Below are 17530 nucleotides of genomic sequence, written 5' to 3' on the forward strand. Positions count from 1 at the left end.
AAGACATAAAATAACAAAGGAAAATAGTTAATTATAAAACATTGGGTTGCCTCCCAACAAGCGCTTCTTTAATGTCATTAGCTTGACAGAGGACTCTTATGGAGCCTCAGAAATGCTCAGAGCTATGTTGGAACCTCCCAACACCAAACTTAGAGTTTGAATGTGGGGGTTCAACACCAAACTTAGAGTTTGGTTGTGGCCTCCCAACACCAAACTTAGAGTTTGACTGTGGGGGCTCTGTTTGGCTCTGTTTTGAGAGAAGCTCTTCATGCTTCCTCTCCATGATGACAGAGGGATATCCCTGAGCCTTAAACACCAAGGATTCTTCATTCACTTGAATGATCAACTCTCCTCTATCAACATCAATCACAGCCCTTGCTGTGGCTAGGAAGGGTCTGCCAAGGATGATGGATTCATCCATGCACGTCCCAGTCTCTAGGACTATGAAATCAGTAGGGATGTAATGGTCTTCAACTTTAACCAGAACATCCTCTACAAGTCCATAGGCTTGTTTTCTTGAATTGTCTGCCATCTCTAGTGAGATTTTTGCAGCTTGCACCTCAGAGATCCCTAACTTCTCCATTACAGAGAGAGGCATGAGGTTTACACTTGACCCTAAGTCACACAAGGCCTTCTTGAGGGTCATGGTGCCTATGGTACAAGGTATTGAAAACTTCCCAGGATCCTGTCTCTTTTGAGGCAGTTTCTGCCTAGACAAGTTATCCAGTTCTTTGGTGAGCAAAGGAGCTTCATCCTCCCAAGTCTCATTTCCAAATAACTTGTCATTCAGCTTCATGATTGCTCCAAGGTATTTAGCAACTTGCTCTTCAGTGACATACTCATCCTCTTTAGAGGAAGAATACTCATCAGAGCTCATGAAAGGCAGAAGTAAGTCCAATGGGATCTCTATGGTCTCATTTTGAGCCTCAGATTCCCATGGTTCCTCATTGGGGAACTCATTGGAGGCCAGTGGACGTCCATTGAAGTCTTCCTCAGTGGCGTTCACTGCCTCTCCTTCCTCCCAAAATTCGGCCATGTTGATGGCCTTGCACTCTCCTTTTGGATTTTCTTCTGTATTGCTTGCAAGAGTACTAGGAGGGAGTTCAGTAATTTTCTTGCTCAGCTGACCCACTTGTCCCTCCAAATTTCTAATGGAGGACCTTGTTTCAGTCATGAAACTTTGAGTGGTTTTGATTAGATCAGAGACCATGGTTGCTAAGTCAGAGGTATACTGCTTAGAACTCTCTGTCTGTTGCTGAGAAGATGATGGAAAAGGCTTGCTATTGCTAAACCTGTTTCTTCCACCATTATTATTGTTGAAACCTTGTTAAGGTCTCTGTTGATCCTTCCATGAGAAATTTGGATGATTTCTCCATGAAGGATTATAGGTGTTTCCATAGGATTCTCCCATGTAATTCACCTCTTCCATTGAAGGGTTCTCAGGATCATAAGCTTCTTCCTCAGATGAAGCTTCCTTAGTACTGCTTGGTGCCTTTTGCATTCCAGACAGACTTTGAGAAATCATATTGACCTGTTGAGTCAATATTTTGCTCTGAGCCAATATGGCATTCAGAGTGTCAATCTCAAGAACTCCTTTCTTCTGACTAGTCCCATTGTTCACAGGATTCCTTTCAGAAGTATACATGAATTGGTTATTTGCAACCATTTCAATCAGCTCTTGAGCTTCTGTAGGCGTCTTCTTCAGATGAAGAGATCCTCCAGCAGAGCTATCCAAAGACATTTTGGATAGTTCAGAGAGACCATCATAGAAAATACCTATGATGCTCCATTCAGAAAGCATATCAGAAGGACACTTTCTGATTAATTGTTTGTATCTTTCCCAAGCTTCATAGAGGGATTCTCCTTCCTTCTATCTGAAGGTTTGGACTTCCACTCTAAGCTTACTCAATTTTTGAGGTGGAAACAACTTTGCCAAGAAGGCATTGACTAGCTTTTCCCAAGAGTCCAGGCTTTCTTTAGGTTGAGAGTCCAACCATGTCCTAGCTCTGTCTCTTACAGCAAAAGGGAATAGCATAAGTCTGTAGACTTCAGGGTCAACCCCATTAGTCTTGACAGTGTCACAGATTTGTAAGAATTCAGCTAAAAACTGATGAGGATCTTCCAATGGAAGTCCATGGAACTTGCAATTCTGTTGCATTAGAGAAACTAATTGAGACTTAAGCTCAAAGTTGTTTGCTCTAATGGCAGGGATAGAGATGCTTCTCCCATAAAAGTTGGGAGTAGGTGCAGTAAAGTCACCCAGCACCTTCCTTGCATTGTTGGCATTGTTGTTGTTTTCGGCTGCCATATGTTCTTCTTCTTTGAAGAATTCGGTTAGGTCCTCTATAGAGAATTGTGCCTTAGCTTCTCTTAGCTTTCTCTTCAAGGTCCTTTCAGGTTCAGGATCAGCCTCAACAAGAATGCCTTTGTCTCTGCTCCTGCTCATAAGAAAGAGAAGGGAACAAGAAAATGTGGAATCCTCTATGTCACAATATAGAGATTCCTTTAGGTGTCAGAGGAGAAGAAAAGTAGAAGACAGAAGTAGAAAATTCGAACTTATCAAAGAAGATGGAGTTCGAATTTTGCATTAAGGAATAGTGTTTGTCCATAAATAGAAGGATGTGAGAAGAAAGGAAGTAATTTTCGAAAATTAAGTAAAAGATTTTGAAAACATTTTTGAAAAACACTAATTAATTTTCGAAAATGAAAGTGGAAAAGAAATCAAGTGTTTTTTTGAAAAAGATTTTGAAATTAGAAATCAAAAAGATTTGATTGAAAACTATTTTGAAAAAGATGTGGTTAAGAAGATATGATTAGTTTTAAAAAGATGTGATTGAGAAGATATGATTTGAAAAACATTTTAAAAAGATATGATTTTATTTTGGGTGAGGGAGTAAAGGTTGACCCAGCAAAGATTGAAGCAATTATGGCTTGGTCAACACCTAAATCAGTCAAACAACTAAGAGGATTCTGAGGTCTCACAGTTTATTACCGAAACTTCATCACGAATCATGCTCAACTTACTTTTCCTCTAACTGAGTTACTTAGGAAGAATAATGTGTTTCAATGGACAGCAGTAGCAGATCAAGCCTTCCACCATTTGAAAAATCTGATGACTCAGACTCCCATTCTTGCCTTGCCAAATTTCTTGAAACCTTTTGTAGTAGAGACAAATGTGTTGAGCACAAGGGTTGGAGCAGTTCTATCATAGGAAAGCCACCTGATTGCATTTTTAGCAAGAAACTAGGAGCAAGGTTGGCACAAGCTTTGGCATATGTGCAGAAGTAGTATGCAGTGATGCAAGCAGTGGTGAAATGGTGTTAATATTTGTTGGGCAGGCAATCTGTGATCAGTTCGGATCAGCAAGGGCTCAAGAAACTCCAAACGCAAGTGATCTTAACCTCAGAACAGCAACATTACCTCTCTAAGCTTCTTGGGCATGAATTCAAGATTGAATATCTCCTGGAAAAATTCAATCAAGTTGCCGATGAGTTGTCACGGCAAGAAAAGAGATAACAACAACTCAATTCCAATGCTTTACCACAGTTAAATTTGCTTTCATTCCTACCCTATTGGAAGCTATTCAGGAAGCAGCAGAAATGCAATAATTCAGAGACAAAGCCCAAATTGAAGAGTTTTCTTCTAATTATAGTTTCAAAGATGAGTTACTATTATATATCGGGATAAAATTTAGGTGTCCAATTATGCTGATTTGAGAGAGATTTTACTACACCAATTCCATTCGGTCATCACAGCAAGCCATGGAGGTGTTTTAGAGTTATAAAGGTTTGAGCAAGACATTTTTTGGCCAAGTATGCGCAAGGATATCATTAGATTTATTGACCATTGCGATGAGTGCCAGAGCACAAAATATATTCCAGCACGTCCTCAAGATCTATTGCAGCCACTACTGATTACGAATAAGCCTGGGAGGGAATTAGTATGAATTTTATCACTGAGCTACCGAAATTTGGTGGCTTCATAGTTATTATGGTACTGGTAAATTGTTTCAATAAGATTGCTCGAGTTGCTCTGCTGAAAACTGGATTTACAGCCAAGGTGGTAGCACAAAAGTTCCTCACCAGTGTAGTTAGGTACCATGGCTTTTCCGCTTAAATTGTGTTTGATTGTGATTCCCTTTTTCTCAGTCAATTCTAGAAGCAGATATTTGAAAGCTATGGTACTAAATTGTTGTATAGCACATCTTATCACCTTCAAAACGGATGGGTAAATTGAAGTCATTAATCGAACCTTAGACAATGGATATGTGTCTTCACTCATACTCATGTAGAGAGTGGTCGTCTTATCTCATGTGGAATGGATACTATCATAATACTTTATTTTATTCTACCATTGAAATATCACCTTATGAGGTATTATATGGGTTTGTCATTCGTACTATTTCAGAGTATGTCAGTTGCTCTTCCCTAGTGGAGGATGTAGATGATATGCTTTGGGTAAAAGAAGCTCTGGATCTAGAGCTGCACTACCAACTGAAAAGTGCTCAAGAACGTATAAAGAAATGATCTAACTAGCAGAGGCATGAAAAGTCATTTAAGATTGGTGATTGGATTTTGCTGAAATTGCAACCTTACCGCAAGGCTCAGTGGTGATGCGAGGCAATTTGAAATTAAGAAAGAGGTATTATGGGCTCTTCAAGATCTTTCAACGGATAGCGATATTCGCTTATAAGTTGGAACTTCCGATTGGAAGTGCTATTTATTCGGTGTTCCACATTTCAATGTTGAAAAAATATAAGGGTGACCCCACAGCCACTGCTGGAGCAAACAATCTGCTTATGACTATCCCTTTTGACCCCAACGGCAATTACTGATAGCTGAGTACTGTCACAGGAAGAAGAGCCACATAGAATACAAGTTTTGTTGGAATGGCAAGGTGCACTGTGGGAGGAATCCACTTGGATCAGTTGGTCAGAGTTAATCAAGTTATATCTAGAAGTAGACCTTGAGAATAATATCGTTATTGACAGGAGAGTGGTTGATACTTGATACGATTAATGGTCCATTTCATAGAGGCCCAAACCAAGAACCTGAGATTGAGGAAGGGATTTGGCCAAGTAATCAAAATAAGATCCAAAACAAAAGAATGAGAAAAGCTCCAACATAAATAAGGGACTACCATGTATGAAAAGAGTGTGCAAAAGAAAAATAATTGTCATAGTTAGTTACGTAATAAAATGAGAGGTATAAATAAAGAGGAGTAGAATAAGTGAAAGATAATAATTGATTTGGTAATTGAGTGGAGTTTCTTTCTTGACTTGAATGGAGAGAATTGGTATTATTTATTTTTTTTGCTGTTATATACATTTTCTTATTCTCTACTCTTTAATTGATTCTTAATGTATTTTATTGTGTTGTTAGTTCTAATTTGGAGTGGTGTTGTTACTGTTATATTGAAATAATCTATCATAATCTATCATGTATATATGTTTCTACAAGAGATTGATAAAGTATTGTCATTAATTTTTTATACAAATTAAAATAGTTAAAGTTAGAAATGCTTTTGTTGATAAGTACATTTTATTATAGGGTTATGCTAGGTAACCAATGACTTTCTTAAACAACATGAATAACAGACCTTAAAATTAGTCCAATTCAAGTAAAACACATTACATCTCTAAATTACTCACCTAAATCTTAATATTAGAATCACCATTTGCACACCTAGTGAATTAAACATCCAATATATCTATTATTCATATTGTTTAATATTTTCAGAGCAATGTTAGGGAACCAAAAGGGTATTAGCAAAAAATCAGCTAAATACTTTTGGGTGAATCTAAAATCTCTACGAGTTAATATATATGGATGTTTCTTCTGCTAAATATTAGAATGTTTCTTTTTCATACTAAATTGATGTTCTTTTATATATTTTTCGAATTTTTTTGTATTACAAATGTGAATGTTTCTATTTCTTTAAGAATTTCATAATTTTTTTAAATTTTATAGATATTTAATTATTTTTGCTAAAATATAACTGGATATTTCTTTTGTTAAGTATTAGGATGTTGTTTTTTCATATTAAATGAATATTTTTTTTATATTTCTATAATTGTTCAAGGACTCCTTATGACTAAGATCAAGTGTATAGTTTGCGGTCTCTTTAATCATCAAAACGGCACCTAATATCCCAAGAACACAAGCCATGTTCCTATGCACAATGTTTGATAGAATCTCAATTTGTGATACAACTTGGATTATGTCCTTCTCATTCTCACATTTTAGCTTCTAAACTGCTATGTGGGATCCATTGCCCAAAACTCCGACGAAAATCGACTCGGCTGCTCCACTTATAAGCTTCTGTCCTTCTTTAAAACCTTTGGTGGCTTTGTCTAGATCATGGTGGCTGAACAGGCAAGTTCGATTCGGTTTTCGGAACGAAATGCTGTGGTAATAAGCCTGTTCTGTGTCAAACATTTCTGACTTTGTTGCTGGTTTTTTGAGAAGATAAAATAGTGCAATCAATGAAGTAACAATGAGAAATTGACCCAGGATTCCTACATCATAAGATCAAAGGAAAGTGTGGACAAGTTCTTATTATGCCACATTTAGTGGTGGACCACCCAGCGGATGGCGTGGACGCTCTCATCGGAGAGGTCAACGGCTATAGCAATTTTGTGGCGGGCGCCGGCAGTGGGCGTCGGGGTGGATGCGGCGGATGCGGCGGAGGGCCTGACGGTGAGAGAGAGAGATCTGTGTGTGTAATTGTTGGAGGTGGATAGGTTAATGAGAGAGAAGAGGAAGGTTTTTATAGGTTTTAATTAGGTTTACCTAATTAATTTTAAAATTTTTAAATTTAAAATTTAAAAAATTTAAAATTAATTAATTATTAATATAAATTAATGTGATTTTGTTTAGTTTTTGACCGATAACCTCTTGGTTCTATATACTTTTTCATATTTTCATTATCTACCTATACTTTTCCTTTATTATAAGCATGAAGGATTAAAATGCTACGGATATGATAAGTACAGGTTCTTTCCTTAAGTGAAAGCCACTTTGTAAAATGTACAGGGCGAAAGCTTTTGTTAATTTTTTTATATTTGCAATACAAATAACATATAAATAGTTTCATAACATGCATTTTTGGAACTCAAATTAAACTTTGTATCTTTAAAAGCAGATAGTCAAGTAGGTACTATAAAAAATACTAATTGCTTCTATTCTTCATTATATATCTAACACGTCAATAAGTCCAAACTCTACTCTTCCACTTATTCAAAAATTTCTACATTAATCTAATAATTATATGCTTTCAGGTTCAAACTAATACGTAATGTTGTAGTTGTAGTGGTGGAATTATCATAATTGGAATGCTTATAAATAAAGGACCCTTAGTGTAACTAGAGTATATCCATATTCCATACCACAAGATAACATAGCTGAAAGCCAAAAGAGTTATGGGATTCCAAAGTGGAGAGCAAGCTAACAATCTGCTTAAAGCTCAGTGCCACATATGGAATCATATGTATAGTTTTGTGAACACTATATCCCTTAAATGTGCCGTTGACTTAGACATATTTGAAACCATACACAAACATGGCAGACCCATGTCACTCTCACAACTCATTGCTTCATTGCAAATTCACCCTTCAAAATCCACCTTCATCCCTCGCTTGATGAGAATCTTGACACATTCTGACTTCTTCGCAACGACAAATGTGGCCGATAACAATAATGAGATCGAAATTGGGTATGTTCTAACTGATTCGTCTATGTTGTTACTTAAGGAACACCCCTTAAGTATAAGGACTTTCTTTGTTAACTCGCTTGATCCAATTTTGACAAATCCATGGAACAAGTTGTCAACATGGTACAAAAATGAAGATCCTACGCCGTTTGAAACAGAGCATGGGATAATGGTATGGGAGTATGGTGGGCGTGAACCTAGGCTCAATCATTTGATCAATGATGCCATGGCAAGTGATGCTAGATTCATTAGCGAAATGGTGATTGAGAAGTGCAAAGGTGTGTTTGAGGGATTGGAATCATTGGTTGATGTTGGTGGAGGCAATGGAACTCTTGCAAAGGCCATTGCCAAATCATTCCCACAGTTGGAGTGCACTGTGCTTGATCAACCACATGTTGTTGCTGACTTGGAAGGAAGTGACAACCTTAAATATGTTGGAGGGAACATGTTTGAGGCCATTCCTCCTGCTGATGCTGTTTTGATGAAGGTAAAAAAAAATATATATATATATATATTAAATGCATGTTGCTCTTTGTTTTATACAGGCCAGATGACTAATTATGTTTTTGATGAGCTCTATATAAATATATGTAGGTTACATAATAGTATTTATATTACAAGAAAAAAAAAACTTTTTTCCTCACCACCAATATTATATAAGAAATATTAGATGACTAATAAAATTTCGGCTAACACTTGGCCAACAAAAGATATTTTTATATTAAATTTTAATAATATAAAAATAAAATATTAGTCCAAAATATTGATTAATATTAATAAAAATTATTGATCCTAATATCATATATATAACTAAGAATTTAAAAGGTTAGTATAATATTGTCAAATGATTTTTTAGTGGTTATTCAAAAATGCTCCACAAATATAAAAAAATCAGCTACTAAATTAATTATTATTATATATATATATATATATATATATATATATATATATGTTTTTTTATATATTTTTCTATTATGAGACACTAGAATAATCAAATCTAACATTGTTAAATAATTAAATATGTCATAACAAAATAAGCAATTTTTTTTAATAATAACATAATAAATTTTTTTCATTAATATCAAATATGTATTTTAATTTTATGAGTGCTGATTTAATTTCTTTTTATATGTACATGTAACATTTTTAATATCACGTTTTTTTCTGTGTTATAAGCATCAAAACAATATTAAATACAGAAACTTGAATTTTAACCTTGTATGAAGAAAAAGAAAAATATAGACAAAAATTTATTTTGCAAAGATTAAGATGAATAAAAAGAAAATTTTATTTAGTTTCCTCAAATTGATTCTAATGAATGGTACATTGAATAATAAATCAGGGGATTTTGCATGACTGGAATGATAAAGAATGCATTAACATATTGAAGAAAAGCAATGAAGCAATTTTGAGCAAAGGCAAAGAAGGGAAATTGATCATTATAGACATGGTAGTTCAGGAAGATGAGAAGAAAGATCCTGAATTAGTGGAAACACAACTCTTCTTTGACTTGCTCATGTTGGTTATGGCTGCCGGAAAGGAGAGAAGTGAAAAAGAATGGGCCAAGTTGTTCTTCTCTGCCGGATTCAGTGACTATAAGATAATTCCAGTTTTAGGTATGAGGTCTGTTATTGAGGTCTACCCATAATAACTCATTTTTGAAAAGGAAAAAATTGCAAATGATTTTTATTATAAACATTGATTTATGTGTTGTTTTTAGACTCTAAATCTTTGAAATGTCAAATTCAATTACTTAAAGTTTTCTCAATTATAAAATAAAGGCCTTTTTGTTTTTTTCCCCTCAAAGTTTATCCTTAATTTCCATTAATAAATGATCTATAATAAATAAAACACTAGGAAAGGGGTAATTTTCAAAAGAAGCAATCAGAAGAATTGTTCTTTTTATACATACCGTTGACAATTTCAACATGTGAAATTGTACATTTAAAGAACTATAATCCAATTTGCACATAAGACAAAGTTCATGTGAATCATTTGCAACTTTTCCTTTTCAAAAATGTTAGCATGAACGAGATGGAACCAGGAGTCTGTTTACTGATGGCTACATACAGATTTGAACTTTGTAATAATAAAGTTATTCTTGTATGATTTAATAGTATAAAATTTATATTGATGATATCTGTTTCTACACCTAGCTAGACCGTGATCTTTTTGTTTTTCACTTGAGGGTTGATTTGCCTTGAAGAGGTGACTGATGTGGAGTGTAATATATATTAGTAGTCATATATGCAATTGTCTATAGCTTCTTCATTGGAAAGAATAATTTTTAGGCACTTATTCAAATGAAGATGCTAAAAATATCTTATAAAGATAATTATGTTAAAAATATGATTTATTTATTTAGTCACATTTTAAATAAAAATAATATTTTTATAAATATTAAAATTAAATCTTATAATTTATCATGATAAAAAAACTATTTCTACATAAAAATAATTATAAAATCTTCATTATAGTATTCAACTAATTTTTGTACGAAAAACCTATTATTTCTAACCACAAATATTTTAAATATTAATAAATCTACCATTATATTAAAAAAAATGGAATCTAATTAATAAAATTATTTAAACGTTAAAAAATTATACAAAATTGTAAATTATCCTTTTTTATATTTCCAAATCCATCCCAGGATAAATTTACTTTTTATCCTTTTTCTACTCCCTTTTTACTATTCTCTCTCACAGATTTACCTTCTATTCTATTTATTATTTCACTAAAACTATTATAATTATTGTTACACTTTCTTTTTGTCTCTTCTTCTTTCTCTCCTATTCTACCACCATTGTCACTGCCAAAGACAACTACTATTGTTAGTAGGTCCCCAACTAAATGGGACCTATAAATTAAAAACAAATAATAAAAAATGGCATATAGCTACAAAAAACAAGAGAGAGAAAGAAGTTTCTTATTTTTTTGAAACAGTAGTAAACAGAAAAAGGAGAGAGTTTTCATCGACGAAGGAGAAGGAGAAAATTGGGAAAAAAAGATAAGCCATTTTTTATCCGATTGAACTGGTAAACTTGTTCCATTTCTTATAAAATTTTAGTATGTTATTCTTGGTGTAGAGATGAACATTAGGATATAACTTGCTAGTTGTATTGCCTTCTCTTTTGTCTGATTTGATATACCCACTTTGTGGAGGGTTTATGTTGATTCCATCAGTTTTAATGATGTATTTTATTGATTGTTGAGATGCCTTAGTGCTACTAGGAAGACTGATTGTATACTCATTATTTTGATAGTGGAAGATTTTCTGAACTAGGTTCCGTGGATTTTTTGTCTCTTTTTTGGGGGGTTTTCCCACCTTAAAATTCTGGTGTTTGAGTATTTAATTTCTGCCATTATATTTAATGCTTGGAGTATCTTTGGTATTATCTATTTAATTGCACAAGTTGTGAAAAAATTATTTTTTGGTACTTTCGCTGTTAGGCAGGTTCTTTTTTGAACCTTTGTTGAGTTTTTTCAACAAAGTAGTATCAGAGCTTTGGTTGTTTATTTCTGTGCTGATTAAATGGAGAAAAATACTCATAGACTGAATATGGTCAAATTGAATTTCCAAAATTACTCGATTTGAAAGACTCTCATAGAAGATACGTTGTATAGCAAGGATTTGTATGATCCTGTAGAGGGGCATAAATCCAAAGGTACTAAATCCGATGCTAAATGGAAAAAGCTGAATCGAAAGGCAGTTACTTTGATTAGGCAATAACTTGATCTTAGCGTGTATTTACATGTTGACACCGAAACAAATGCCGAAAAGATGTAGAATAAATGGAAGGATTTATATGAGAGGAAGAATGTGCAAAACAAAGCATTCTTGATTAAGAAAGTTGTCAATATGAAGTATATTGAAGGTAAATCAATGCAGGAGCACTTGAGCATTTTTTAGGAGATGGTAAATCAACTGACAAATAATGAAATCACTTTGAATGATGAATTGCAAGCCTTGTTGTTGTAAAGCTCTTTGCCTAAAAGTTGGGAAGTTCTGGTTGTCACACTGACTAACTCAGCTCCAAATGAAAAGTTGATGTTAGCAATGGTTAAAGAGAGCATGTTGAATGAAGAAGCTAAAAGAAAATAGTGAGGTTTGACTAATGCCTCCTCCCAGTCAGAAGCACTTGTTTCAGAGTTACAGGGGAGAAGACAAAGTAGAAAACCTCAGTTCTGACAAGTCAGAGAGTCGAAGCAAGTCAAGAGGAAAGTACAAGCCAAGAAACGAGTTTATTTGTCACCATTGTGGCAAGCCAGGGCATATCAAGAGGTATTGTAGTTTCTTGAAAAGAGAACAATCAAGGTGAAGAAATGAAGACAAAGGTAAAGATAGTGATAAAGAAACTACTACTATTGTTTATAAAGATGTTCTTATCACATATGATAAAAATTATGTGAATCTTGTCTGTGATGATTCCACTTGGATTATGGACTCTGGTGCCTCATGTCATGTGGTGCGGATTTTACAACCCACACTTACTAACCGGCAAGTACACCGGGTTGTACCAAGTAATACCTTACGTAAGTAAGGGTCGATCCCACGAGGATTGATGGATCAAGCAACAATGATTGATTGATTGACTTAGTTAGGCAAGCAGAAATTGGTTTTGAGATGTTCAAAAGGTTTAAGTTCGAATTCAAAATATCAAAAGTATAGACAATTAAATAAATTGAGAATAAAATATGGATAAACAGTTAAGGTTTTAGAGTTATCTATTTTTCCGGATTTACTTTTATTACTAATTATTATAATTATGTAGGATTTAATTTATGGCAAACTATATATGACTAGACCTTAATTCCGTAGACCTTCCTAGTCTCCTCTAAAATTTATTAACTGCCAATTCCTTGGTCAATTAATTCCAATTAAAGGGTACATGATCAAATTCCAGTTTGCATGCCACAAAAACTCTAATTACCCAAAGAATAAAAGGATTATATGTCACGTATCCTGTTAAATCTAGGTAATTAGAATTTAGGAGAATATGTTTTCAAGCTGTTGTTCAAGTACAGAGCTTTTCCCAGTTATACAAGAACTCAAATAGAAAGAGGTCATACTTCCGTTCCACCCAAATTCATAAGATAAAGAACGAAAACAATTCTTAAATATAAATCCAAAACATAAATTAAAATAGAAAAAGTAATAAAATCAATCCATACAAATAGACAGAGCTCCTAACCTTAACAATGGATGATTAGTTGCTCATGGTACGTAGAATGTAAATTTTGTATAGAATTCCCTAATAGAATCCCTCTAATGTAATCTAATGTACCTAATTGAAGAGAAGTCTCCCCTTTTTATAACTAATCCTAATTAATTTAAAATCTAATTATCTAAAAATAAAAATAATATCTTTTCCTAAAAGATAAGATTTGAATTTAAATTCGAATTAATTAACAGATTTTCAGTTGATAGGTGGGGGACCACTTGCTTTGTCCATTCTGCAGCTTCTAATCTGTGTTTTCTGGGCTGGAAAGTGGGTCAAAACAGCCCAGAAATCACCCCCAGCGTTTTCTGTATTATTGCAGATCACGTATGTGACGCGTCCGCGTTGTCCACGCGCTCGTGTCATTTGTGCAAATTCCAGTCCACGTGTTCGCGTCAGGCACGCGATCGCGTCATTGCGATTTCTCCATTCCGCGCGGTCGAGTGAGCCATGCGTCCGCGTCGGTCTTCGCTGGTCATCTCTTTGGTTTCTTCTTTTTCTCTGCAGAAACTTCATCAAATCCCTCCGAATGCCACCTAAAATAAATAAAATTGCACAAAACTCAAAATAGCATCCATAGTGGCTAAAATATAATTAATTCTTAATTAAACTCAACAAATTAGATGCAAATTCACTAGGAAAAGATAGACAAGATGCTCACGCATCACAACACCAAACTTAAACTGTTGCTTGTCCTCAAGCAACCAAAACTAATATAAGCTTATGATATGAATTTCCATGAGAATGAGAGTTCGATTAAGCTCATGTCTCTTTTTATAGTGGGGTTTATAACTGTAATCCTGAATAGGTTTGGCATCTCACTCTCCTTTAAATTAGAAGGATGTCACTGTCATATGGAATTAGAATCCGGATAGTATTATGAATTCTCTGATCTTTTATATTTCAGTTTAATCCTTGAACACAACAACATTTACTTTAATTTATTTTTCTTTGGTGCTTTGCACCTTGAGTCTAGCCGTGACTTTAAATATTTTGTCTCAAGATTTACTTGACACAAAAACACCACAAGCACTTAACTGGGGAACTCCCTTTGAGTTCTGATTTTTCTTTCAGTTACTCCCAGACAGTGGTGCTCAAAGCCTTTGGCATACTCTGTTAAGCGCACTTGGTCTTGACTCTAAGTGTTCTGTCTCAAGGATTACTTTGACACAATCACACCACAAGCATGTGACTAGGAAAACAACTCTTTGAGCTTTTAATCATGTCCGACCTCCCTAGTCATTGATGCTCAGAGCCTTGAACCTTGCTTTTTATTTTATTTTATAATTTTTTTGTTGTTTCTTTTGCTTCAAGGATTAAATTTTTATTTATTTCAGAGAAGTCATAATAATTCTCTAAATTCCTGTTCCTTATACATCAACATCACTTGATTCAAATTCAAATATGCATTGTTCATATCATGCATTCAAAATTACCATTAATACCACCACATTTAAGTAAATAAGACTATTCTTAGAATTAACTCAAGTTCTCATGCAATATATCACTTCTTTTTCTTTTCTTTTTAGATTCAAGTTCATTGAGTGGTACATGAAACATCTTTTCAGCATTAAATAAATTAAAAGAAAACTAATCGTAGGATTCTAACTAATAAAAGATCATGCAACAGACAAAGTAAAATAGCAGAAAACCGGAACATAACATAGAAAAAGAAAGGAGGAATAAAAATGAAAGGAACTCAACCACCTTAGTTATCCTAGCGGTCGCTTTATTCTTCAGGTTGTGCTCCTTCATGAAGATGATTTGCCTCCCTTTTGGTGCCAGAAAACCAATACGCGCAGCGTCAACACCAAACTTAAAGGTTTGCTTGTCCTCAAGCAAAGAAGTACTGAAAATAGAAGAAACAATTATTAAGAGGAGAGAAAAATAAGAGGAGAAAAGAATAAGAGAGAATTAGTATTGGGAGAGAGAGATAGAAAGAAAACTGGGCGGCGCAAGCGACGCAGCCACGTGGGGCATGCGTTTGCGTGATTGCGTTTTAGTTAGTTGACGCGGTTGCGTCGGTCATGCGGTCGCGTGACCCATGTTATGCTTCGGGTGCGAGTGCAGCCTCGCGCCTACACAACTCTCTGTTTGAATTTCAATATTTGCCAAATTTGGGATGACGCGATCACGTGGGGCATGCGATCGCGTAAGTGGCTTCAGAAGAGAATGACGCGGACGCGTCGGAGACGTGGTCGCGTGATAGGGATTATGCGTCTAGCACCAAGCCAGCACCACTCTAGCACAATATTTGGTTGTGCACCCTTTTTACGTCGAAAATCAAGGCACGCGGCCGCGTGGGCCACGCGGCCGCGTGGGCCACGCGGTCGCATGGGAGGCTAATATTCCCACATGACGCGGATGCATCGGCGATGCAGTCACGTCGCGTGGCATTTTTTTTTTTTAGCTTGAGGTGTTCGGTTCCTGAGATAAAATAGCTACATGATCAGAAAATTAGTAAGAACTCAATAAAAATAAAATAAATGCGAAAACTACTACTACGAAAAATAACTAAGAATGAAAAGAAATGATCATACCACGATGGGTTGTCTCCCACCAAGCACTTTTAGTTAAAGTCCTTAAGTTGGACATGTGGTGAGCTCCTTGTCATGGTGGCTTGTGCTTGTACTGATCCAGGAATCCCCACTAATGTTTGTAATTCCAATGGCTACCGGGATCCCAAACCATGCGTATAATGCCTTTGAGCGAATTGAAGCAAGTGACAAGGCCCCAAGAGAGTTGATTGTGGGAATGAATTACAGGGTCTCAAATCTTGCTTTTACGTCCGTCTTCTTGTGAATCACCATTATTTCCACCTGGTGGCAAGTAATCTGAATTCTCACAGAGACATCCAAACAACCTTCTAGACCCCTTCAATTGAGCTCTACACCAATCCTTGCACTTCGATTTGGAGCATGCAATCATATTGGACCTTGCTTGACAACTCTTGCCACTAACCATCTTCCTCTTACTCTTAATGCCACAAAGAGCTCTAAGTTGACCATCCGTCTCTAGTAGCCCATATTCAAGTGGGAAAGTACAAGTTAAGGATAGGAATTTTACTCACTTGAATGTTGTATTGGATGGTGATGGTGGTTTTGCAAGCTCCACTCCTTTGTGTTCTTCTTTGAATTCTTCTACCTCTTTGCAAGCTTTCTCAATTTCAACCTCTTCCTCTTGGTAGCTGTCTTCTAATGCAATCTCTTCTTTATTACTTACCAAGGGCATTGGAGGTTGTGCATCTTCCTCTTCTTCTAATTGCTTGCTTATTTGGCTCATTTGCACCTCCAAGTTTCTTATTGAGGCTCTGGTTTCCTGCATAAAACTTTTCAAGATTGCTTCCAAATCATTGTTCTGTTGGGACTGAGAAGACTGAAACTGGTGGTTATTAGAATTATTCTGTTGAAAAACACCCTGAGAACTATGATCAAAATTTTGTGGCCTCTGAGGTTGCTCTTCCCACTCAAAATTTGGGTGTTGGGTGTTGATAGTTGGGACTTGCATGTCACTCATCTGTTGAGTAAGTAGACTTAATTGCTGAGTCATAAGCTTGTTCTGGGCAAGAATAGCATTAAGAGTTTCTACTTCTATAACACTCTTCTTCTGAGAAGTCTCAATATCTGATGGTGGCTCTTGACATGGGTAGAAAGATGATGGTTCTTGGTAGTTGGAACATGGAGCACTGAAATTTCTTTGGTTTTGGCTTTTCCAACCAAAATTTTGATAGTTCCTCCATCCACCATAATATGAATCACTACTCGGATGTGAGTAGTAACCCATGTGATCTTTCTCCATTATTTTTTTCTTAGCACAAAACACCAAAAAGGATTAAACGTACCATGTGGTAAATAGGAAAGCAAAGAAGAAAGAACAGAATTCAAAGAATTAAAATAAAACTACTAGGAAACACCAAACTTAATTTCGAAAATTAAAAAAAAATATTGGTGCTATTTACGAAAAATTTTTTTGAAAAATTTTTTTTTTTGAAAATCAAGTAATAAAAGAAAAAAAATTAAAACGAAACAGGGAGGAGTTCACGTAAAATAAGAGAAAAAAATATTTTTATTTATTTATTATTTTTTATTTATTTATTTATTATTTTTTTAAACAAAAATAAAAAAAGAAACGAGAAAGAAAGAACAGGGGAGGGGGGTAAAATGAAAAGGAAAAGAAAAAATAACGTAAAGGATAGAAAGAAAAAAATTAACGAAAAAAAAGAAAAATACCGTAAAAAATTTTTTTTTTCAAAAATTCAAAGCAAAATTTTTTTAAATAAAATTAAAACTAAAACGCTTAATCTAAACAATCAAACAACTAACAGTTGTTAATCACTATCAATCTCCGGTAACGTCGCCAAAAACTTGTTGCGGATTTTACAACCCACACTTACTAACCGGCAAATGCACCGGGTCGTACCAAGTAATACCTTACGTGAGTACGGGTCGATCCCACGAGGATTGATGGATCAAGCAACAATGATTGATTGATTGGCTTAGTTAGGCAAGCAGAAATTAGTTTTGAGATGTTCAAAAGGTTTAAGTTCGAATTCAAAATATCAAAAGTATAGACAATTAAATAAATTGGAAATAAAATAT

General features: G+C 34.9%; 1 protein-coding gene and 1 non-coding gene across 2 annotated transcripts; both read left to right on the top strand.

Annotated features, from left to right (window-relative positions):
- The first annotated feature begins 1795 nt into the window (after positions 1-1795).
- Positions 1796-1903, top strand: LOC112704231 (small nucleolar RNA R71). Its single transcript, XR_003154867.1, has one exon. It is a non-coding gene; the product is annotated as a small nucleolar RNA R71 (small nucleolar RNA).
- Positions 1904-7372: 5469 nt separating this feature from the next.
- On the top strand, positions 7373-9861 carry LOC112702715 (probable O-methyltransferase 3). Its single transcript, XM_025753867.2, has 2 exons — positions 7373-8197; positions 9053-9861. Exons 1-2 carry the CDS (start codon positions 7421-7423, stop codon positions 9356-9358), a joined length of 1083 nt encoding a protein of 360 aa, XP_025609652.1. The 5' UTR covers positions 7373-7420; the 3' UTR covers positions 9359-9861.
- The last annotated feature ends 7669 nt before the right edge of the window (positions 9862-17530 follow it).

This window comes from Arachis hypogaea, chromosome 7 (assembly GCF_003086295.3).
Source record: "Arachis hypogaea cultivar Tifrunner chromosome 7, arahy.Tifrunner.gnm2.J5K5, whole genome shotgun sequence".
Taxonomy (NCBI): Eukaryota; Viridiplantae; Streptophyta; class Magnoliopsida; order Fabales; family Fabaceae; genus Arachis; species Arachis hypogaea.